General features: G+C 42.8%; 1 protein-coding gene across 1 annotated transcript in view; it reads right to left on the bottom strand.

Moving 5' to 3' along the window:
• The window catches only part of LOC119181230 (DNA-binding protein SMUBP-2), a 195,806-nt gene that overhangs the window by 135,998 nt on the left and 33,654 nt on the right, over window positions 1–26,154 (bottom strand). Inside the window, exons 4-7 of the mRNA XM_037432411.2 lie at window positions 20,042–20,234; window positions 13,309–13,424; window positions 9,852–10,006; window positions 5,473–5,673 (exon numbers count right to left, since the gene is read on the bottom strand). Coding sequence (XP_037288308.1) covers window positions 5,473–5,673; window positions 9,852–10,006; window positions 13,309–13,424; window positions 20,042–20,234 — 665 coding nt within the window. The remainder of the gene's footprint in view (window positions 1–5,472; window positions 5,674–9,851; window positions 10,007–13,308; window positions 13,425–20,041; window positions 20,235–26,154) is intronic.

The raw sequence follows: 26,154 nt of genomic DNA, 5'->3' as shown, positions 1-26,154 counted from the left end.
AAGCAGCGCATCGGGATCCTTGGCTCCTTCCAAGCTCCAGTCAAAGTGTTGCAGCGGTCTTGCTCCGTGGTCTTCTACGTCACCGATAAGGGCACATCGCTTTTGGGCCTTGACGCCATTCAGCGACTGGGCATCCAGATTGACGGCGCGTCGTTGACGTGTCGACTCGCATCATGTGAAGAGCAGTGTCCCTCCAACGTGCCTTCGGGCTTCAAGCAGCTCTTCAGCGACGAGTTGGGTCTCGTCAAGGGTTTCATTCATCGCATTCAACGGCGGCCAGGTGTGACTCCGGTTGCATCCAAGCTGAGACGTCTCCCTCTGGCTCTTCGCGATCAGGTGGCGACCGAGTTGCGACGACTCGAGGACTCTGATGTCATCGAACGCGTCGACGCTTCCGAGTGGGTCTCGCCGCTCGTCGTCGTCCGCAAGAAAAATGGAAGCATCCGGCTGTGTGTAGATCTCAGGGAACTGAATAAGGCAATCATCATCGATGGGTATCCTTTGCCGCACGTTGAAGAGTTGTTAGAGATGTTTCATGGAGCCACTTGTTTTTCTAAGCTAGACTTAGCGTCAGCTTATCACCAGCTGTTGTTAGAGGAGAGCAGTAGGGACTTAACGACGTTCATCACGCATGATGGCTTGTTCAGGTTTAAGCGTGTCTGTTTCAGTCTGACGTCCGCCCCTGCGGTTTTTCAAAAAATGATGTCCCAGATTTTAAAAGATTGCAAGAATGTAATTTGCTATCTGGATGATGTCCTTGTGTGGGGTAAGACTCAGTCTGAGCATGACGCGAGCCTAATTGAAGTCTTGACTTGCATAGCCAACAGTGGCATGAAGTTGAATGATAAATGTCGTTTTTCCGTGAAAGAACTTAGCTTCTTGGGACACCGGATTTCAGCTGATGGCATATCGCCGTTAGAAAGTAAAGTAAAGGCTAAAGTAAATGCCCCAGCTCCTACAGACATTAAGTCTTTACAGTCATTTTTAGGTCTGGCAGGATACTATGCCAAGTTCATTGATCACTATGCAGACCTAGTTGAACCGCTTCGCCTCATGCTCAGGCAGGGCCAAAAGTTTTGCTGGTCGGAGGATGCCCAACGCAGTTTTAACCAGTTGAAAACGCGCACAGTTGAAAACGCGCCTGACTTGTTCGTCTGTCATTAAGGTGTTTAATCCTCAGCTACCTGTGGTGGTTACAACCGATGCATCTGACGTGGGCATCGGGGCTGTGTTACAGCAGCGGTATGGTCCTAAGCTTGAAACAGTAGCCTTTGCGTCGAGAACCTTGTCAGATACTGAAAGAAAGTACTCTGTGGGTGAACGCGAAGCGCTTGCCTGTCTATTCGCGTGTGAAAGGTGGCATATTTACCTCTGTGGTAGACGTTTCACCCTTAGAACCAACCATCAGGCTGTAGTTGCTTTTTTAGCCGCAGGTGATGCAGGCCGACGGCCTTTAAGGATTTCGCGGTGGTCAGCTAGACTTTTGTATTACAACTTTGACATAGAATATTGCAAGGGCTCAGAAAATGTGGTCGCTGATGCCCTGTCTAGGCTGCCAATTCAGACCTGTCCAGAATTTAGCAAGGATGAAGAAATAGTGTCTTTAGTGACATCTGTAGTTGACAAAGAAACCGTCCAACTTGCAACGAATGCAGATGTGACGTTGCAAAAAGTCTGTGAATGTGTATCCAAGGGCTGGCCTTTTAAGAAGCATATAAACAATGAGTTAATGGCTTACTTTCATGTTAGGAATGAACTCTCTTGTGTTGATGGATTACTCATGCGTGGTGACCGTGTAGTCATTCCTAGTGTTCTGGTACCTACTTTCCTCCAATCAACACATGAAAATCATCAAGGGATAGTACTTACTAAGCAACTTCTGCGTGAAAGGTATTGGTGGCCCCAAATGGATCGTTCTGTAGAAGAACACGTCAAGCATTGTCACATCTGTCAGCTGACAGACAAGCCAGCCAAGCCGCGTGTAGCACCGTTGCAGACCGTTGAATGGCCTGAAGGGCCGTGGCAAAAGTTGGGTATGGACATTGTCGGCCCGTTAAATGTACCTTTCCCCAGGTATCTTGTTACCTTAGTCGACTACTATTCAAAATGGCCTGAGGTTCTTGGCACGAATTCTATCTCCACAGAGGATGTCATTAAGCTGTTGGAATCGTCGTTTAGCCGGGAAGGGCTACCAGAGTTCTTAGTAACTGACAATGGTCCACAATTTGTCTCTGTACAATTTCAGGAATATCTAAAGGAACAGGGCATCCGTCATATATTTTCGTCCAATTATTACCCGCAGGCCAACGGTCAAATAGAACGCCTTAACAGGGTTCTTAAGGGACATTTGTAGGTAGCCAGACTTGAAGGTAAAGATGCCTCGAGGAGCATCACACAATTTTTGAGTTCGTATAAGGTCACACCACATGCGGTGACTGGCCTGTCTCCAGCTTTTTTGCTGCACGGTCGACAACCTCTTTCCAAAGAAGACATTAGCAACTTTAGGATTCGTCCTAAAGTATCGGAGTCGCCCAATGGGTTGCCTCATGTCCGTAATCAGGTTGCAGCAAAACAGAATAAGAGCAAAGGGTATTTTGACAAAAGGAAAGGTGCACAGCAAACCCGCATAAAGGTCGGCGATTTGGTTAAGGTAAGACTCCATAGGAAAGGCTTTTTCAAGTATAGTAGGCCTCTTACAGTGAAGGCTCAGGTTGCGTCGTCCACTTTTCTCCTCAGTGACGGAAAAGTGTGGAATGCATCCAAGTTAACAGTAATTCCTAGGGATTCTTTCCAGAATGCCGCCCTTTCTACTACACCCAAAGAACTTATTTACTCTTATTCCAGTTTAGATCTTTGTGGCAGTCAGTCCCCTGGTGCACCTACATTGCAGGGCTCCACCCCCAGTTTTCAGCCAGACTCTGATTCGTCAGAGATCTCTTATAGTGAAGGGTCTGAATCAGTTGTTCCCCAAGGAACGTTGGGAAGTCAGCAGGACCCGGTGCGGGTACCTTTTTCAAGTAATCCACTAAATCTCAACCCTGGGGAGGGAGAAAGTGAAGGCACTACAAGGTTTTCAAAGACGACTGAACCTGGTCGCACTTCAACAAGTTCTACTTAGACTTCTATACGTCCGCGCCGTCAGACAAAACGACCTGACTGCTCAAAGATTTCGTCACTTAAGGTCAAAAGGGTTCTTCCTATAACGCCGTGGCTAGTGGGCCCAGCCACGACATTGCAGGAGACTTTCAGTTCTGTGTTTTTTTTTTTTTTTTGCAGTGTATTTCGTTTCACAAGATGTGTGACGTATCTGTTGTATTAGGCCATTTGTGCCTGTGCGCGAACTGTTCTTCTCCTCGCCGCTCGTGTGGCGTGAACATTCCTTAGTGGAGATCCTGGGACTTTCTCTAGTGTTACCCTGTGATAATGCTCATTTTGTCGACGGGGGGGGGGGGGGGGGGGGATGATTATGATGTTGTGTCGTGGCACCACCTGTGAGTGGCGTGCGCACTGAGTGCGCCCTAGTGTGTACTCTGTTCAACAGATGTCGTCTGTAACGGCACACACATGATTGCATGCAGCCAATCGCGTGTGTCCGCATGTCCATTGTGTGTCGTTCAATAAACGGCCGCTGGCCGGCTCGGTCTTTGTTGGGTTCCCGCGGTCTCCGGTCAACTCACTTCTACTGCGCGTGTCGAGGGGCGTGCCGGTGCAGGTTGCGTCTCTCGTTCAGTCGTCGGGCCCTTGCCGTCGGACGCCGCTCGCCGATACAACAGCGAGCATGTTCACTGCGAACGGATTGACTTTCTGTTGTTGGTCGACGCGCGCCGTACTCCACTCTGACGACCCGTCGCGCAGTTCAAGGTCCTTTAGTCAGGCGGGGGGAACCACAACATCGGCGGGTACAAAAATTTATATCTCTTGTAGCTTCACTTACCCTTTTTACTTGGCGTCCTCTAACTGATGAGGCTGCAAAACACAGCCGTTCTCAGTAACGTTGTCTGCAACCAACGGGCTCGTATGTGAGTTAGGCCTACACCGGTGACTCGGCGACCGCCGTTGACCGCCTCGAGTTCGTTATCCTCGTTGTCCTGAGCTATAGCGGGGATCTTTCTGAAGTTCACAGCGAACGAACCACCGCCACACCCGCTTCACATATTACTGTAGCACGAAACTTCTTTACTGCCGCAAGCAGTCAGTAGCACCATGACAAAATGGCGCATGTCCGTGCGCGTCACGATGGTGAAGCAGACGCCGAAAGCGTCCCTTGGCCAATCGGATGCCTCACGTGCCCCAAGCAGCCAATTGAATCGCGCGCTAGTGCTTCTCGATGACGCGTCTTTGCTAAAAAATGAATGAGCAAGGTGAGCCAGCCGTGGCGGGAAATTGAAAATGAAGAACGACCCTTCCAAACGAGACCAAGATGAACACGATAGCTCGTGTGTAACGGCAACAGTTTGGCGCGGAAAAAGCGCGATTTCAGCGTCAATTTGCGCTCACATTCATCTTACAGGGATGTTATAAATTGATTTTGCGCCAGAAATAATGACGCGAGAAGCTAGAAACTTTTCAGATAAGTGCAAAATAGGCACAGATTTCGAAAATGTCAGCTTCAAAAAGTCAATTTTTTTGCCATTTGTGGCATTCTAAGACCCGTGTCCCCCCTTAAGCGATTCTTGAATGTTTCAAATAGATAACTACCCAGTACACATATTGCTTCACTAGATTTAACATGAATGTCCTGGTAAACTTTTTCAGTTTCTCTCAAGCCAAACACAATGTTGCAGGCAGTAATGATTAACCTTTAGCTCTTAATATACACAGTATTTACCCGAGGTAAAGCAGGTACAGTTTGAGCAGAAACCCACTAGCACGACTTTCTTCCGGGCAGACATGCTGCGGTTCTGTTGGTGGAGCTTAGATTTTTTTCTTGTGTAAGTAATAACTGAGTAATTGAGCATAGCTGAGTTTATACAACTGGATCAAAAGAGGTGTTAAAAACTCGGGGCATTCATCAAGCTGGAAGCAAAAATATTCATCTGTATGGCAAACACTCTTGCAGAAGAGGTTGCAGTTGTGCTACTAAAGCAATAGAGGCAAAAATAGGCAAGACGCAACCAAAAATATTTCTTTTTGTTAACAATTTGTGGCCACAGGGCCCCTACAACATGTGATATATTATTTTAACCCTGAAATTATGAATTGCATATACCAACAGGCTACATGTAGCACTACTGAGTAGATAGAAGTGAAGGCATAAAATAAAGCAAGAATGTAGTAAGCTGGGCCAGCAAGTCGAAATGCATTCTAAAAACAGCACAGAAATCAAGACCTTCTTATGTGCTTCGTGCTGGTTCTTGCACTGTTTTTATGATGAATGAAACAATGCTTTGACAGCCTCAACAATAGAGTAAAGGCACAAAAAAGTGTGAAGCAGAATTGTTAAACCAGGCAATGGTTATAAAGACGTCTCACCATCAGCCCGTCGATCTCCTTGCGGATGTCTCCGATGATGCCAAAGTCGTCCGATCTGGCCAAGATGGCGTCGAGGGAGTGCCGAGCGATGGCTGGAAGAAGGCGTGCTGGGTGACCGAGGCGCACAACCTTCAATGACGTGCACAGCAGCCTCTCCACCAGGTTGTCAACGGCAACGTTCGAAGGGGCGCACACCAACACCTGAAGAGCCAATCGTACTTATCCGCCCGGCTATGCACATACAGCAATTGTGCACCGGCCAATGACCACGGCAGCCCTCGAATGTTTCATTATGCCCAACGATTTTTTCAAAGCTGTAATTATTATTGAGTCTGGAAGCAGATCATTAAAAAAAAGAATGACAGTATCTGTTTCATTTTTTCAAGACTACATACAGAAACCACTGTGCTGGCATGAATTATGAAGCATACTGACCACATTTGGAGTTGTGTGGCCTGGTAAAATTCTGGAAACTTGGTAAGCCCGACCTTGTACGACACCGTAGCCTACTTCTAGCGAGCACAATTTCAGCAAGCCCTAGCACAGCAAGCCCTAGCAGACACGAATAAAATCCAAGAAAAGACCATGTTGGCAGCACCATCCACTTTTCAATGTCGTGCCTGGTTTGAAAAGGCCTACTTTTAAAATCAGGCTGTTCTTTTGATTAACACTGCAGAACAGTAGTTACTGGGCATGTGTGAATATTCAGAACTTAAAATATTCGAACAGATGTTACAATACTTGAAGTCACTATGACATGAACTACCTAAAACTTGGAAGTTTTCGAAATGAATGAACAGGCGTATTGTCTCCTTACTTATTGAACAGACTTATTGTCTCTGCAATAACCCACTCAAAGTAGAAAAATAAAAGTACCTAGGAGTCACTTTGACCAAAACACTTACATGGTCAGATCACATTGCCAGCATATGCAAGGCTTCACTTAGGAAACTGGTTTCTTAAAAGGAAACTTAAATGTTCCACGGAGGAGACCAGATTATTGCATAAAATGTTTGTACTACGTCAAAGCTTGAATACGCCTCGGCTGTTTGGGACCCTCAATGTAAAAAAGACGTCGTCTAGCTTGAAAAAGTTCCACGAAAGGCGATCAGATTCATTTGTAGCAAATATAAAAGACACGATCTGCCAACACAAATAATGCAATTTAATGACATCCAAACATTGGAATCTCGAAGGAAAATTAAGGTTAACGTTTCTACACAAAATTATTTTCAGTAAAGTTGCAATAAGTTTGCGTAACTATGTGAAACGTCTATCTTCTTGAAAAACATGACATAATTCACTGGCACCCGTTTTTGCTCGTACTACTGCTTTCGAAAATAGCTTTTTCCCTAGAACTAGTATTGCCGACTTAACAATAAGTGATTTTCAATCTGAAGATACTGAAAAACAACTTGAAGCTTTCTTTGTCTAGTTTAGTTTTGAATTATGTATGAATATGGCGTGTTGGCAGTGGCCGAGTGAATTATTTACAGACTTTGGTGTGTATGTTCATTGTTTATCTGCCGTAACTGCTGGCTAAGAGCTCTATAAGTCGTCCGATTATGTGGTGCGACAGTGTACAACTTTCTATTTTTTGTTGTTGTTGCCCCTCCTGCTAGGGCCTAAGTATAGGCCTGCAAAACCTCTAAATAAAATAAAAAATAAAATAATAAATGACATGCAACTCCCGTAAAGTGGGCTTCACTGCTGCATAAATATGTTAAACCATAAAAACACATTAGAAAAGAAAACTAACTGTCACAAAGCTCCTCGCTAAGGTTAAATGAACACATTACCATAACACCAATTAACCAATTTTTAAGTTCAATAGCTTGTTATACGAGCTATATGCTACAGTATAAGAAATATGAAGTGTAGCATATTTTACTGGTTATAACTCACATTCTACTAAAATTTAATTCCTGCAACTACTATTGATTTTTTAAGCTGAAAACTTCAGCACTACCTAGGACTGACCACAAAAAATAGACGAGACAAGCACTGGCTGTTTTCACCTTCAAGCTGAAGTTTTCCTTTTCAGAGGAATGTACAAATCAGGCCACACTTGAAGAAGGTTAAAATTGCTACTAAAATTATATCCTTCCTGATCATTACAAACTCTAAATCCGTCAACACCGGCCAGGATGTGCATGTTCGCTAATTCTTTTTTTCTAAGGGATGTAGCAGAATGAAAGAAGCCTTGGAAATGAAAACTTATTTGTAGCTTTGTTGTGAACCCCCCTGCTGTAATACCCAAGGGCAATGCGGCGTAATTCTTGAATAAAGAATAAAGAAAGAGCTTATTGTCTAGAGCCCCTGGAAATGGTCACCTAGCTGCTTGCCATTGCATTTCACATGAGGGATTCACTAAAGCCACATGCTCAAAATAACAATGACTGCCAAGCTTTCATGATGGAAGAAATCATTTAAAGAAACATACCTTTGCCGTGTAGATGAGCTGTCACTTACACCTTTAAATAATTTTTTCTCAGGATACAGTTCGGGCAACTTCTTGAGTTCTGACATCATGTTTTTGATACTTCTGAGAGCCAGATTGGGATGAAATCTTGCACACACTCAAGTGAAAAATGCAAGTATCTCCTAAAACTTGATATCACCTGTATAATTGTTACGAACCTCCAGCAAGCAATCAGTATAGTCAGAGCATTCTAAGACTTCTCACATTAAAACTTTTCTTGTCCATAAAATGTATTTTGTGCACATTTTTACTGGTTACTTGCATTCTAAAATTAATGTGGAGCAATATGAGGCCTTAGTGGATCTATTCCATAAAAATTGTGCCCAACGGAACAATATTTTACACACTGTCATGGGACAAAACAAAAAATATGCAACTTACTATAAAACTGCTTACCTATTTTAACTGAGCATAAAAGTCTAGGAACAGAGCAAAAAATTTCGTTTCCCTAGGCTATGGATTAAAGAAACGTTTTTTTCGAGTAGCCTCTCCCCTTAGTACATCAGTTGTTTAAGCTTGAGCGAAAGTAGCGTGCGTGTTAAAGTGAAATGCGATACATTTGAAAGTTTTCCACATAAGCACTCACAGCATTAAAATAAGAAAGGTTAACCAGGCTGCTGGCAATACCTGCACTTAATCGTGAGATGTGACCTTTCATTTTCACAAAATAGCAACTTCATCCTGCACTAAAATTATTTTCTGATGCGAGTGGTCGCTGTCATCAATTACACTTCTCATCTTTGCATCCACTCTCTCACTCTAACCATATGCCATTCGTCTGTCTTTCTCGTGATGTGACCTGCACAGGTCCATCTTTTTTAACTTCGTATCTGCTAGGTGATTGGTTCTCAATCTGGGTCCCGCGAAATTCATGGAGCAGTCAGAACGAGTGCAACTCGCTCCCATTTTGCCCCACTTAACAACTAATTTATTTATTAAGACAAGCAAATTTACACTGCATTTTGCGGTTAATGAAGGTATCACATGCTGCAATTGCACATCAAGTGTCTGTGGGCAGCAAAAGACCCACATGGGAGCAGCACCTAAGCATCATCTAGAGCGAACCATGAAGCTTTTATGATTTGCTGACCATTGGTGATGGCACGAGCAAAGCACTGGTAATTCATGCTCGTGAGCATTAAACCAGTACCCGCAACATGAACAGGCATCTCAGGGCTTTATTCATGGCGTGTCAGCAGTCATAAGATACAGTTTTCATACACAGTGATTTGCCACTGCTCTGAGTAAATTTTTTCATTAAAATGTATAACGAGCACTTTGATATGCACAAGTAAAAAGTTCGGGATTCTGCAGCACTCTGGAAAAGCTGTTGGGGTTCCCCAATGCCTGAACTTCTGTGTTAGCATACTGGCTATGCCCTTTTTTTTTTTTCTGACCCCCTGTGCTGTCTTCTAATTCCTTACCTTCTGACGCTCAGTACTTCTCATCTTTTTCTTGAGTGTCTTTGTTTTTTGAGTTTCTCGAGTTTCAAGGTTTTTATCCCTAAATGTTAGAACTGGCAATATTTAGTGGTTGTACAGTTTCCATTCAAGTGAGATGATAAGCTGCCAGTCATGAGTTCAGAATGTCTACTGTATGACTACCAGCCCATTTTGATTTCTCGGTTGATTGCCTTGACACAAGCAGGCTTTCCTCCTGTAAATACTAGGCTTCCATATACACTTCTTTAAAGATTTTAGAGTCAAGCTGTCTTTTGCAAACTCTTGCTCTTTTGTTGGACCACATGCAGTAAGATACATTTATTCATGTGTTCCAAATGCTCTTTGAAATTTTGGAAACCTTAAATTTGTGTTGAATTGTAAATGAACACTGAAACATTAGCTCGAATATTCAAAGAGCTTGAGCATTTCGCGCAAGCCTAGCCACAAGTTTTCACCTTTGAGCCTTGCATGGAACACTGGAGTACGACTTCCACCAAGGTTGTCGTCTTTCCAGTCCCTGGTGGACCGTGGATAATGGCCAGCTCCTTCTGCTTCAGGGAGAAGGCCACTGCCTCCTGCTGTGATTCGTCCAGGTCCTTGTTGAAAAACTCTTTTCGGAAGGAGATACAAGGAGAACACAGCTAGTGCAGTCTTCAAATACGACACAATGGCATGCATAAAAAGTTCACTTGAACCGTTGAAGTACTGAAAGCCAGTTGTGCGCTCTGCGGTAGCCCATTGCGTGCCACTCGCCCTGCACCGACGCTTCCATGTTACGCAACATCTAGTGGTCAAGAGTCAGATGCAGACAAAGAATAAGCCCTTCTTGAGATGCTTTACTCTTAGCAGAACACACGGAGCACTCGCACAGGATAAAGCAACGATCAGGCCTCCACAAAAAGAGCTAGTACAATTGGCCTCTCATGCACCAGTGGTGTATTACACCCGGCAGCCAGGCTATCAGTGTAATCACGTGCAATCAACTAAATCAGTGTAATCAACTGATTACAATGCACTTTGCTAACTTTGCAACAACCTCGCAGGATGACCGTGACGACGCCGTTAACATTCTAGCAAGTAACCGACATTGCATTCTATCTGTGGGCGGAACCTCCCCCGTCTTATCTGTGCATCTTATCGCAAAATGCTCTTGGCATCCTCCGAAACATGAGTACTATTAAATTCTGTGTGAATGCCACGTTTTTTTATCGGAACTCGGTTGTAAAAAAAAAAAAAAAAATCAGGCTGTCGGTCATGCGATTGCGTGCTGTTTGTTGGTAGTTTATCGCTCATGCCAGGAGCCTCAGTTGTGTTTATCAAGCCGTGGTACTACTACATAGAAATATTATTATAATTCTATTTAAATATTACTATCACATAAACTCTGAGACTTTGTTACACTGTACTTAAAAAAGAGTTACTGTGGGCAAACCTGTGCTTAGATCTAAGAACGCTTTAACGAGCGCAGACGTTGGAAATTAATTCAGACAGCATGCCTTATATATAATGTCATATAATTTCCCTGAAAATATTATCTTTTTACATTGTCTTCAGCATTTGTGTGGTATTGGTAGCGACCGACAGAAGGCAGTGGTAATTTTTTGCCCGGAAAAAAAAAATGCTTGTCCCATTAAGCAGGTTTTTTTGTAGCACCGTCATGCACGTAATCTATCAATGAAAGCTTTCTGCTGAACTCTCATATAAGATTCTTACTGATGCAAGAACATGTGCGTACACGTGGTGAACACAGTGTAGCCCAAAGCGTCATCAGCCACCAAGCTTTCCTGACTAGACTTGTCGACTGTCCCACATTTCATAATGAACAGAATGAGAGAAAAAAAATCATATGTGTATAAGGTGCAAACGGTGGTATTGAACTAATCGCACAGATATGCGGGCTTTCTACAATCTTTATTTCTCTTTTTTTTGCATAGTACGCAGATGACAAAGATGTAAATAAGTAGTTCAGTCACGCTACAGCGGTGCTTAACAGGCGAAACACAAGCTAACCCCGTACAAACAACACAGCAAATGCCTGATTTCGTGCGAAAGTGTGAAGAGAGCCACCCAGGGCGATCATCTCTATGCGAAATGCGCTTTACTTGCGGATAATGTTAACGTTGCATAGGCGTCGTGCACCGATTCAGTATAGAAGGGCGTAGATATTAACAGTAAACTGTAGTCAACGCATTTTATTCACTGACAATCGGCTCAGACCACATGCAACGAAGCGCTGCTGCGTGTGTGGAACACTCTTTTTGCCAAAGGGCAGCATATAATCCGAGTAAAACCTTGCATGCTAATCGAAGTCTTTTGAAACGAGGCTCTCACATGATACAAAGTTTCTGGGTTTGGAACAACCAACAAGAAAGTGTGTTCTTTTGCCCACAGCACTTGATTTGCATTCAGGTTAGGTCCAAAATACTACACCGCAACAAATGTCCCCTCTGCCTTGTTTGGCCTAAATGCCGGTTGGATTCATCCCATCATTGCCAGCCTGTCCAGTGTGGAATGAAGGTCTCTTTCAATTATCTCCAGTTTTCTCCTGTGTGAGCCGATTCCAATTTATCCCTGCGACCTTCCTAATTTCGTCACTCCATCTAACTCTCTGGGTTCTCCGACTGCCTTTTCCATCCCCTGGTAACCATTCTGTTGTCTGGACTCTCCACTGGAACTTTTGCTTGATGTAAGCTAGCATATCCACAACTCCTCTCTTACCCTTTCTGCAGTCCTCCAACCTCTCAAATGTTCCATTGCACACTGCATTGTCCTCAGCTTTTGCTGTAGTGAGCATGCGCGCCCATGCTAGTCTGCAGCGCGGCCATGAGGACAAACCAGTCCTTCAGAGAGCAGCACTTGAGCCTCCTTACAAGGACCCTTCACCTTGCGGCCGGTGTACACAGTCCCCCCCCCCCCTTCCCAGCGCACAGGATGGGTTACTTTTTCTCGACAGGAGAAACGACCCTCACTGAGCAGAGAGAAACCGGATGTGCGAAAAAACTAGCGTGGAGACAGCAAGATGCTCTCTTTGACACCGGCAGGTGGCCACAGATGTTCTACCTCCAAGACCCCTGTGAGCCACGGCCAAAGGAGCAAGCCTTGCTTTTTTTATCTCTGCGCAGACTGAACGATCCCTCTACGCGACATTTATGCATTATTGCTAACAAAGTAAGAAAATGTTGTCTTGTTGACCAAGCCCGTTGCCTTATTCGCCTGAACCCATCGTAGCTGCGTTCGATCGCGCTACAAGGGGTCACTAATACACACACGGTGCAGCTGTGTGCAACTGGAACCGTAGCTAAGCTTCTACAACTGCTATGCACAGAGTGGACCCTTTCAAGTTGTTTTGTTAATCTCCATGTTTCAGCCCTACGTCAGAACTGACAGTATGCAGTGGTAGTTTACTTCTCGCTTTAATGATAGTGGCAGATTTACAGACACTATTTGGGAATGCTGCTGAATGTTGCTGAATGCACTTCAGCACATTCGCATTCTTCGGTGAATTTGTTTTTTGTGATTAGGTTCCCCCATAAGTAGTTGCCCTCCGTATATATATTCTTGTTTGCACTCCAATGTATGGTTCTCGGTCTTCAACTTTTTTTCGGTTTTCGCCAGGCTATCACACATTATCTTTGTTTTTCCGTATTCATTTCGAGCCCTACCTTATATTAAAAGAAGTCAACATAACCAACGTTGTTATACACTGCACAGAAATGCACAAGTGATGGAAAGATCACATTTCAGATTCACAACTAAGGATTCATTAAACCACTTCTGACCTGTGGAATAAAACTCTTTCACAACAAAATAAAGAGCAGCCTCGAAATTTGGATATGAACCAGTTCCACATACAGATCAGACCTAAAATCGGAATCATGCCTTTTCTGAGCTACATAAATAAGTAAAACGCACCGATAGGCTTCTGGGAGGTCGTTATTGGTGCTTCAGTTGAAGACACTGTACCGAACAGAATCTCAATGAGGTTGCAATACCTTGTTTCCCTGGTTTTACGGAGCTTTTCCAGTGTCCTGCACAAGAGAAACAAACTCAGACTGAGTGTTTGATTTGCTCATAGTGTTAACAAACTAGTGTTAACAAACTTGAGTTAATCATTCCCTTTTGCTTATAGGAGTCTTACATTTCTACGTCCCAAAAGCATGGCACGGTTATGAACGATGCCACAGTAGAGGGCTCTAAAAATTTCAACTATGCGGTGTTGTTTAATGTGCACCTAAATCTAGGAACACGAGCCTGTAGCATTTCACCTTGATTGAAATGTGTGTCCCCCCCCCCCCCCCCCACCCTCGCCCGGCTGAGATTTGATCTCACAATCTTTTGGTTATTAGTCGAGCACTGTACCAGCTAGACCGCCACAGTGGTTAAAGGCTTGAGCTTAATTTCAACTAGCTCAATGGTTCTTTTTTAATTTGCATATAAATACACAAACATGTCTGCATTTTGCCATCAAAACTTTACTAAAGCAGCCAGGATTGCTCAGCTACTGAACTGCCGCAGCGAGTAAACACATGTCAAAAAAAGTATGAAACCGAAAACCACAATTGAAAACACACAGCTAGAAGCTCCCAATAGCAGGGACATAGCGATGTATGCGAGGTAGCACAAAAATAATAGAATATTGCAGCAATAAACCATACGCATGGAAACCCTATTAACAAAATATCTATGGAAGGACAAGCACTACTCACACACGAGGCACACACCAAAGGTCTATGTGCATGCAATGCAGATCAATATTGCTGGCACAGTTGAATGAACGAGGAGTTTTCAGGTCTCGTTTTTCTTACTTTTTTTCTTACCTTTTCTTACATGGGGGGATGTTATTACTGGTAAATGTAATGTAAATGTGAAGAAAAAAAAAGTGGACGGAAAGATAACCTGCTAAGGGCAGGGATTGAGCCTGTGACTTTCAAATAATGCATCTGTTGCTCTACCAACATAGCGTCAGTGGTGATTGCCTCCTTATCCACTTCATTGAATATATACAGAATGTTTTTTTTTTTTGTTCAGCAATACACAGTTTTTCTTAAAAAATTATAATAGTTAGCACTTCTTCACAGACAATTTCTCAACTACGACGGAAAGATTATCCCACTAATTATATTACTCAAAAAAATTAACAAAATTATTTCAATTAACTTTTAATTATAACATTTTGGGTGGTTGTTTACATGAGGCAGTTGTTTCACATTACAAATTATCACTAGCCCAGTTTACAAAAACCTGAAGTATCGCGCGCAGAGTCAGAAAATTTCTGGACCACGGTGCGAGAACTGGGTGCGCCGGAAGGGTTGTGCCAGTGTTGCATCAAGCGCAAACTTCCTTTTATGGAATTGCAGCGAGATGCAGACTTATCTGCCTCCGTTTCGCATGCATCTGCGTTATTGCACTTTACGCACGTTCTCTTTAGCATTACAATGCTAAAGAGAAAAACTACATTTCGTATGTTCGAAAATTACTTTTTCACAATTCCAATATCGCCATGTTCGCTACGAAAACACGCTTGGTGAGAGAGAAAATGCGCCAAAATAAAATGCAGGTGTAATTCGCGCACCAAATGTTGTGACATCATAAATTTTGACAATATCTACTAGGTCCTATATAGTTCCAAGTCAGTAAAAATCATATAGACCCATTCCATGTTTGTAAACACAGGTAGGCTACATTATGAGTAAAATTATAGTGACGTCCGCACGTAACCTTTGCCATAAGCGCTGAGGGCTGCGATGTGCGCCAACGAAACGACGTTGTGAGATGCCATAAGCGTTGTGACAGCCATAAGCGCTTACGGCTGCGATGTGCGCCAACAAACAAAACTAAGTTGTGAGACGCGACTCACATCCAACCACAATGCAGTTCGTCGGCATACCGTTTTTTTTTCCTCATTGCTTGACTGAAAACACCACATGCACTATTGAAAACCCAGCAGAAACTGCGTTAGGCAGAGAGTCTTTTGCCTACCAAAACAGCGCCACCGCATTTTCGTGACGTAAGTCCGGTGAAATTCGTCTATAGTACATCGTCCTCTTGGGGAGGGAGGAGGGTGGACACGAAATTAACAATGTTGTTTCAGAAAACTTCGTTGAGCCAATATCTGTTAAATACGAAATATACGATATGAAATCTCTGATGGAGATTTACACATGGAGATTTTAGAATGAAATTTGAAAATAATACTTTCACCTTGATTTTCTCTTTAATTAATAACCCAACAGTGCTTATAGTAATGACATTAGAGTTCTCAAAATTTATGCTACTAATTATATCACTCAGAAATAATTAACAAAATTATTTCAATTAACTTTTTATTATAAGTTCTGGGGTGGTTGCTTACAAGAGGAAGTTGTTTCATGACATTAGAGTTCTTAAAGTATAATCTACCAATCTCAACCAATTAATTGTGTTTCTAGAGTGTCTGTTTAAGAATTCATTTGCAAGCTTTAGCTTGTGTCAGCCCAACACCTCATCCTCAACTTTTACAGGTATTAAAGATATTAAATATTGCGAGCATGATCTTGCACAACCAAAAAAATAATTTTTCCACTTATAGTGAGACCTATGCAAATCGTTACTACACCCTCATGTGAACCACGTGTGATGGTCCATGAGCCTGATGCGAGAAGACTGGCAGTATGGTGAAAGTCATACAAGAAGTGGCTCAACTCATTCCTGTGGGTCTTTCAGATGAGCTTATGGTGTCAATGTTCATAACAGCAATAGGAAGGAAAGCCTACAGAACTCTGAATAAGAGCTTTGCTGGGCCACTGCGGGCTCCCACCTGGATGCAAATCAAGCCAAGACCAGTGCTGGCTAAGCAAGACCGGCATGTCCAATATCCCACTTGAACACCAACTAGCCCAGCTTTCAATCCTTGTCCAATATTGTACTCTTTTTGCAGGCTAACATCGAAAGTACATTTGAATGTTTAGCCTCACTTGGCCGCTGTTGCCCTTCGCAGTGAACACCAATGCTTAGGTATCCCTACCAGCCATCAACGTCTGTGTGTGCGTGTGCCCCCCCTCCTTGCTTGTCATCAAGAACGGTGACTTTTATTCTGAATGTTTGGTCTGTACTCTGTTAGTGTTTTTTAGTCAAGTCCTGTTCATGTTGTGAATTTTTTAAATGTTATTTCGTATGCTGTATTTCTGTATATTTTGTAAATATATTTCAGTGTCTATCTGTTAACGTAACTGATATGGTTGGTTGTGGATAATGAACAGAAACATGACTCAGTAAATGACAAACACATTTATTAAGCATACCACCGGCACTCTACAATGTACAAATGTATAAAATAAGTACTGAGCAATAAAGCTCAAACCCAAACAACACATAAATCACACTACTAGCTTAACTACCCAAATTAGAGTCAGACATCTTTAGCCTCACTATTCGCACCGACCTTACTTTACCGAGCAGATTCGCTGCTCATGAATGTGTGGGATCAGTTGCCCTGTGTTCTCAATGTTCCTGAATGTCGCCGTCCCTGCTGCTGCTGAAGTCATCCATCGTCGTCATTGTGCGACGTCTTCCCTGACGTGTGAAGCTTCCATGTTTAGGCCTGGCGGCGTTGGCGATACCCGGTACAAGCTGACGTGGCCCACTGGGGACTGTCTTCAACGCACTGCTAGGAAAGGGCTTGCGTCAAACGTCAAAGGTGGCCGTGAGTGGCTGCTGCATCCCGGACCACACTCGTACCGTGTCTCTGGCCATCTCTCAGGATGCCCACATGATATACTTCTGAGTCGAAGTCCTGCCATTTTCGTTGACCATGCCAGCTCGTTGTTGCTTGCGTTCCGATCACAGCTCGAGCCGCACTGTCCGCACCTCGTTGTCGTCTTTCACTGGCACAAGTGGTCTCGACTTCCTCAACGTCACCGAGTTCTTTCAAACCTACGCGAGAGTATCTTATCTCGTGAGGCACCTCAGTCACTTTGAAATGTTAAACCACATCAACCACGAAAGGAGCAATGAGTCTCTGCAAATGAGACATCCCCACAAACCTTAAATCTTTCCCAACTTAAGCTCTCACAGCTCCCCTGGCATAAATTAAGTTGTTGTCACAGTTCTCTCACCCCTTGAAACTTGACTAAGCATGGCAGCTCGGTCTCATTATACATCAATAAAATATCGACAATAATACAAGCTAATAGGGTGCATTACTTTCTCATACTTTTTCATAAGATCCTGATACAAACATTTTTTACGGGCTCATCCTGCATGACCAGGCTGCATTGACCATTTTCACATTGTTTGGTTAAATTATTTATCCTCATTGTTTCATGCTACCTTCACTTCATCGTGTCAATGCCTTCAACAAAGAGATTACCCAGCACTGTCAGTTTATGCAGTGCCACTGCAAGAATGTTCCAACATCTATAAACTATTTATTAGCAAAATGCTTGTTCTTTCTTTTGTTTTCTTCCAACTATAATTCTGCACTTGCTTGGGCAACACACACAGTGGAAAAAATAAGTTCCTGCTGTTGCGAGAACACGCTGTTCCTCGGTGCACAAGCTATCTTTTTTGTCTGCTTTATCAAATAAACACACCTTGCTTATATGCGTCCAATATGCAAGAAAGAAAAATAACAAGTCCCCATCATGGATTCATGTTAATAACATTGCTTAAGCTGCCTATTACCCAGAATGACAGGCTGTATATCCGTCAATTCTAAATGAATCATGCGTGTATTTGTTCCTTTTCCTGCTACATACTACATTTCATAATAGGAAATGATAATGAAAGATAAAAGCACAACAGGGCATACATCTACTCTTCAGTGAAGCCTTTTTGGCCCTAAACTTGCTGCCTGCAAGAGAACAGGTACAGTGAACTTTGATGGGCTGTCAAAGCTCTTCGTTTGTTTGCAAAAAGAATGTGGTAGGTATTTGAACCCTGCTGTCTCAAGGACTCGACTTTGATTTTATCATTCTACATGAATCATGTATCATGTTGTATCAATAACAGACCCTTTGTTATTCAAGACTGCAATTTCTCAGCAATGCTTGTAACTATACGCAGTTTCCATTATCTATCTTTGTCTTGTATGTGCCTGAATTCTTATACATTTTTAGTTGACTTATGTTGCCTTCCTGATTTGCGCATCTGATACTTGTTTCTTTATTTTGTCTTTTTTTCTTGTGTGTTATATATGTTGTACCCACCCCCTCTGTAATGCCCTACGGGCCCTGAGGGTATTCTAATAAATAAATAAATAAATAAATGTCTGTGTGCTCGTTAACAAAACATTTGCTACCATTACAATTTGCTACCATTAGCCATTCGTACATAACTGATGACTACCCTCTGTCGTACGCATCATCCTACAAGTACCTCGGTATTCATTTCACACCAAATCTTTCTTGGTCACACCATATCACCACCATTTGTGCGAAAGCTTCAAAATCATTGGGTTACTTCCGCCGCAACTTGCATAGCTGCCCATCCCATGTTCGGCAGCTAGCTTATCAGACCTTCGTTCGACCACAACTTGAATTCGCCGCATCGATCTGGTCCCCATACCAAAATTACTTAATCAACACGCTTGAAGCTATTCAAAATAGGGCAGCCCGATTCATCTCACGAAATTACGACTACAATAGCAGCATAATGGAAATTAAACTTTACCTTTCTCTTGAACTGTTGAGTACTCGGCGGGATATTTCTCTCCTATGCCTCTTCCATAAGTATGTTTACAGTAACAAACCATTCCCATTCCAACTCGATAAACCTTGCGTTACATCTCGTAGGCTGCATAATAACTTAAGTTTTACGCGATTATATGGGTCAACGGACGCCTTTAACTCATCGGCTCTTCCTCGCGTCATCCGCTTGTGGAATGATCTCTCGAATGACATTGTATATCAATCAGACCCCGAAAAATTCAGACAACTTCTTCACTCTTTCTTTCAGTCATAAACACTTCGATTGGTTCCTTTTTACAAGTATTTGTTGCACCTCCTGTATCGTTCCAGTGTAATTATATTCATTCGTTTTTTTTTTTCCATTTCCTCCTGCTTACAGCTTAGGGCCTTGTGTTCGTTCAGTAAAGAGCACGCACTTTTTTTTTTTTTTGCTTCACACTTTGTGACCGCCTGCATTTTCCTACTTTATAATGTTCTTATACACACGAGCAAAACTCTCTTATCGCCCTTTATTATCCTGTATTTCTTAAACAAGAACAAATTGCTTTCTGCGCGCTGCTCTAAAATATTTTTGGCTACGTGTGTGCTAGGTGTTTTTTAGTAAGTGTATTGCGGATATTTGTTCTCCTCCCACCAGCAATGTTCCGATGTGTAACTTCAAATGACTTTTTGTACATTCTCTCTTTAGTGACATATAACGCGTTATTTTTTGTTGAGTTCTTTCAAAGTTTGATGTTTCCTTACGGTTTTGTCGCGACACTCACCCTTTGTAACCCCCCTTACACAATGCCCTGCAACAAGGGCCTGTAAGGTATTTTTAAATAAATAAATAAATAAACAAGCACTGCCACTTCGTCAAGCAGCTGAATGCACCAACTTTTAGCGACTGAGACTGCCCATCATGCTAAAGAAAAACAAGTTAAGTGCATTTAGAATGTGTAACAGAGAATCACTATTTAGATTAAATCAACTTGCAAGACCTTTTTAGCCTCCTGTAGGTGACGTCATTGGCAAGCTTGAGCAAGTTGAAGATGCGTCCATCGTCGGCGTCGAGTGTGTCCCGACCTTCGTCAAATGCAAGAGTGATATTCGTGGATGTGACACTGGAAACGACGCCTGAGCAGATAACTTCTCTGGTTGCATCACTTGCCACCACCACGCCAACAATATCACCTGGAACAGACCACACATATGCATTAGCAGCACAAATCATGCTGATATGCTGGCTCAAAAAAATTGTGACCCCAATTTGTGAAGCAACAGTGCAGACATAACTGCCTCGGGGTTTTGTACCTTCACTACATTTTCTTCAGACAATGTGAGCGCATTTGCTTGCACAAGTAGCATTTGCTACTTATTTGAATATCTGATTAGTTCAAATCCCTTGATACCCAATTTCTATTAATTTATATTGCAGTCTACTAGGTATATGATTTATTATGTTACACTATCACATCTGATGGAATTTTCAACGAGCTGTTGACAAAAGCAATGGGAAAACTATTATAAACTTTTTATTTCTCACTAGGCTTTAAGTCAATCAGTAAATTATCCTATACCCGTGATTTCATTCATACTATGCAAGAACTTGACAATATTCAGAAAATTATTTATTTACTTTGTAATCATCATGGCTCACTAAAAGATGTGCAAAAAATAATCTTGCCCCTTCAGATCTTTTGCAACAATGAGTCTACCGCTTTGTAATAAGTGCATATTAGAACTGCTTAGGTGCTGTAAGTACACAAAAGAAGACGACGAAACAAAGCTCCAAAAGAGTGTCGACAGATGGACACTCTGTCCCGCTCTCTCCTCTTACGGTGTGTGCTTTTCTAACCCAGATACGAGGTTCCCAGCAAGTTATTTTGAGCAACAATTGTAATAAATTATTGGAAATTTTATGAATTTGTTCACAGTCCATTGGTGATTGCTAGAGGCCGGATTTTTAGCCAATAAAAAAGTGTGTTTTAGGCACCAAAGACAGGCAAGTAAAACACCGTTTTAGACCCTTAAGATAATACATAATTATAGACACAAAAAATTACAACAAAAATTGAAATATCCCAAAACAATGACGTCGGTGACTTGTATCTGCGGCAAGAAGCAAGAAAAAGTTCTATTGTTGAACCAACGATTGATAATGAAAAAAAAAAAATAAAAAATGATTATGAAGTGTACCATCGATTGAACATAGGCATGCATTTCCTGTGCGATTTGCGGTATGTGGTTTTTCATTTCGTTGTTTAGCATTGTGTGTCAAGTGTCCACCATTTTATTAACTCTCCTGGGTCTCTTTCATTTCGTTGTGGTTAGAAAGGGCAGCGCAGGAGCAAGTAACCAGACCACTGATACCCCAGAAAAGAGGGATGCTAGGTCTAATCGCATAGGTTTGGGCATTTTGAGCTGACAAGAGCAATGGTGCACTGGGCGCTTTGGATCATTCCGGTTGAGATTTGCAAAATTACATGTCGTAGAAAAACGCTCAATGTGTAATGAATGCCACTTGCCCTTCTCGCGGGTGTGCGCCCCAAGATCTGGGAGTGACGTACAGCAAGGAATGGTCCTGTTTTTACGCCACTCCTTTACGTTGACATTGATGGGCTGACGTCACATACCATACGCTCTTCAGAACTTCGTCAATATGGTTTGGTTTGGTTTGCTTTATTCAAGGCAAAATTGAACAAGATTGCCTTGGGGGACATGACTAAAGGCTAAGTAAATGCCTGACTTGGTCGTTCCACCCTGGCAGCAAAGCAGAAACATACGGCAAGTACAGTACGCAGAAAATTACAACGTCACGTGTTATTTTACACAAGTACCATAGTCGAACAGGAACTGCCAGAAGTGTGAATAAAAGAATAGAAATATAAACAGTCCTTATTCGAGTGGTGGCAAATACAAACAAAATGCATTTTTTCTATCGAAATAATGTTTCCTAATTGCTAGCTATATCTAGAAAAACAGACGAAAAATGTCGAATCTCCTGGTTATATCCTTCATTTTAAACAGTACCTTATTAGGAGCGTTGAACGTGACATTACTCTACTTGGCATGTGCAATTTGTGTGTTCTGTTGTGTAGCATGAATTGGGAGTACTTGGGTTTGGGTTAGCTGCTTCATATCATTTTGAAAGGGAAGCACAAAGACAAAAGGAAAAAAAAAAGACAGCGCTCTTTGTCTCTATGTCTTTATTTCCCCTACGTCTTTGCACTGCCCTTTCAAAATCAGCATAATGATTAAAGGCTGAGAAAAATAATAAAATACGCGAACGGCATCTCAGCTTCTTATTATTCTTATTTTTGTTCTGAATAACCTCAAGATGCTATTCACTGATAGGCCCCCGCTTCGCCTCCGCCTCAGTGGACGTGTCACTATAGGATGCTCCGCTGCTGACCCAAATGCCGCGGGTTCGATTGTGGCCGCGGCGGTCATATCTAGATGGAGGCGGAAAAGTAGATGCCCGTGTACTGTGCGATGTCAGTGCACGTTAGAGAACACCAGATGGTCAAAATTTGCGGAGAGCTCCACTACATCATTGTGCTTTTTTTTACGTAAAACCACACTTACTATCATTGTTACTACTATTACTATATACTACTACTACTGCTACTACTACTATGATTGCTACTACTACTACTGATACAACCACCACCACTACTACTACTACTACTACTACTACTACTACTACTACTACTACTACTACTACTACTACTACTACTACTACTACTACTACTACTACCAACACCCCATTTTGCTCGCGTTTGTCCTCATTCCATGAGTGGCCCTCCATGGTTTATCATTCGTTCTCCAGCTACCTGCGGCCAACTGCCCAAAAAAACCTGCTGTTCCTGTCCCACCGCGGCACCCAGGTTTTCAGGGCGGTTCTTCAGTTTCTTCAGGGCACTGGACAGCTCTCTGTAGAAGGCGTTCGCCGCATCCTCGGCCATAGACATCACTTTTATTTTCTTACCCCATCTTTAATCTCTCTCCTCCTTCCCCTGCAGACGCTCAGACATGCTTCCACTTAGGTCTGCAGAAATAGCGTCTTTCGCACTCCTCATGCTCCTCCTCCAATCGCTCCCAGCATGTCAGCTTTGTCTTCGTTGAACATTATAGTGTTTGAAAATATTAATGTTGCTCTTTTTTACATAAATAAAGGTTTCACATCATGCTCGAAAGAAAATTTGGGCTTGAACAGTGCTCATATAGGCGCTCATTTAGAAAACAGGCCTTTATAGGCACTTATAGGCATTTAGGCACGAACACCCAAAATAGGCATATAAAGGCACTATAAAAACACCATAAAAGCCCTTATGAACCTCTAATTCATGCTCATATATCAAAATGGCATGACAGGAACGCAAAAAACAAAATAGGCATTTGTTTATAATCCGGTCTCTAATGATTACACATGAAGGAACACCAGGGAACGCAAAAAACAAAATAGGCATTTGTTTATAATCCGGTCTCTAGTGATTGCACATGAAGGAACACCAGGAACAACTTAAACATCCACCAACAGCTTAGCAGTGCAGTCGCACAAGTCTTCTGGCTATGCAGGTTCATAACAGGTTCATGTACAGCTCTCATAAGCTAGAGCTTTCCTGTTGTTCGCGGGGTTGTGGCATGTCATCCCACACTTGCAGCGACTGTAGCTGGCAAGACACCAACTCTGCTGGCACAGTGTGTTGCAGACAAGGTCAATTTCTCTCCAATCTATTGGACGCGGGGCCCACCACTAGAGCTATGGCTGTGAGGTGCAGGGTTGAATCACATGATCTTGCCTCGCTGTAATGGAGGTTGGAAGTGTTGTTTTTAACCGCGACGGTGCGGTGTTTTTACTTTTGAACAGCGTTGTTTTGCTCTCACTCAATGTGTGCAGACTTCTGTACAATACACAATCTGGAAAGTTACAGTAAAAGTTATTGGCGCGACATGCCACAGTGCACTACGTACGCAATGCCACTGTCATGGCCGCTGGCAGTGCCACTCCCTTTCTTTATTGTCGTAGTTGTTATTTCAAGTCCATGGGGTTAAAGTTTCACATAAAAGCAAAACGTTTCATTTCCCACAAGGGAGCCTCGTTCACAAGGAAAAATGAATGTGCAAACTGTTCGATTATGTATATTTTACTATACAACATACGTCCGCACATGTGGGTCATTACATTGCAGAATGTGTGATGTTGTCAGAGAGTCAAGATAAAGACAGGAAGTCCACTTCTTTGCCTTCAATTTTCGTTAATTTTACCACATTCCGACCTCTCTCATGGCTTCTGCATGTTTGGCCAGTGCATTCGACAACACCTTCTTTCTTAAACTATACATGTGTCGCGATACATGTCTTCTCTAAAGCTTACATCTCTCGCCAAGGTAACTTTTACTGCAGTCTGCGCCACCTGCCACCTTCCCTCTCGGGTGTCCATCCCTATGTGTGTAAACGACCACACAGATTTCCATCCACCAGTAGCGTAGCCAGGGAGTAGCCCACAGAAACCCCTCCCTGTCCCCCCCAACCCTCTTCCAAAATTTTTTCCCATTGCATATCACACAGTAAATAACGATCGACCACATCAGCCTGCCAGGTCCCCAATTCTAATCAAGGTGGTGCCCCCTCAAAAAACTTTCTGCCTATGCCCGTGCCGTCCACGACTTCAGCCCACTATACTCGGTTTCATCACTGTGGTAACGTAAGAAAGCCACACGTTTGCGCAGCAAAGCATAGTCCCAGATATAAGTGCTTTAAAATTGACGGGGTTGAATAAAATTGGTTTGTTCGGCGTGTGTTACGACACACTGATACGTGATATGCTTATTGTTTGCATTTATTTTGTATGCATTGAATTATTTGTGTTGTTACCACCAAAAACTGTGTTTACAAATCAACATGGCAGCACCCACACAGAACAGACTGGCCGCTTCGATTCAAACTTGCTGCACGCCCGCTGCATCGAAATCAACAAATAAATAGTGAAATCAGCCATCAATTAGTTTCCCCTCACTCTGAGGATAAAGTATCAGGTGCATTTTGTCATTATTAGTGATATATGCTGTTTGCTTAGCCACACCTGCTAAGCCTAATGCTCTTGAGCTGAGTCACCAGACCAACAATGCTGCATCTCCAACGGGACATGCAACCTGGCACAGAGTTTCATGCCCGTCAGATCCTCCTCCGGTGGAAACAAAAAAAAAATAAAATAAATGAAAAGCTTTGCAGCGGGAGACGCCAAAAAACGCGTTGATGGATGATGGACAAGCAGTGATACGAGGGCCAGCATCGTAAAGAGCCACAAAGCGAAGTTATCCGCCTGCATGAGCGTCTACCAATTTTCAGCAGAGCAAAAAATCATCATCAGCCTGACTATGCCAACTGCAGGGCAAAGGCCTCTCCCATGATCCGCCAGTTAACCTGGTCTTGTGCTTCCCATTGCCATGTTGTACCCGCAAACTTCTTAATCTCATTGGCCCACCTAATTTTCTGCCTCCTTTTCATGCATTTGCCTTCTCTGGGAATCCTGTCAGTTACCCTCGATGACCAGCGGTTATTCTGCCTACATGCTACGTGTCCGGCCCATGTTCTTTTTTTTTTCTTAATTTCAACTATGATATCCTTAACCCCGGTTTGTTCCCTGACCCACTCTGCCCTCTTCTTATAATTTAAGGTTACACCTATCATTTTCCTTTACATCGCTCACTGTGTCGCCCTCAATTTCAGCTGAACCCTCTTTCTAAGTCTCCAGGTTTCTGCTCCGTAGATAAGTACTGGTAAGATGCAGCAGTTATATACCCTCCTCTTGAGGGTTAGTGGCAGATTACCATTCATGATTTGATAATGCTTGCCGAATGAGATCCACCCCCTCCTTACTCTTCTAGTTATTTCACTCTCATGGTTCGGCTACATGGTTACCACCTGTTTTAGGTAGACATATTCATTTACAACTTGCAGCATCTATCCACCTACCTCAAAGTGTTCTTTTCTGCCGAGACTATTCCACATTACTTTAGTTTTGTGCATATTAATTTTCAGACCTACTTTTCTGCTTTCCATGTCCAGTTGAGTAATCAGGAACTGTAATTCGTCCCCTGATTTACTT

The sequence above is a fragment of the Rhipicephalus microplus genome, unplaced genomic scaffold (assembly GCF_043290135.1).
Source record: "Rhipicephalus microplus isolate Deutch F79 unplaced genomic scaffold, USDA_Rmic scaffold_14, whole genome shotgun sequence".
Taxonomy (NCBI): Eukaryota; Metazoa; Arthropoda; class Arachnida; order Ixodida; family Ixodidae; genus Rhipicephalus; species Rhipicephalus microplus.
The sequence above is the reverse complement of the archived record's forward strand: the minus strand, read 5'-3'. Positions and strand labels throughout refer to the sequence as shown.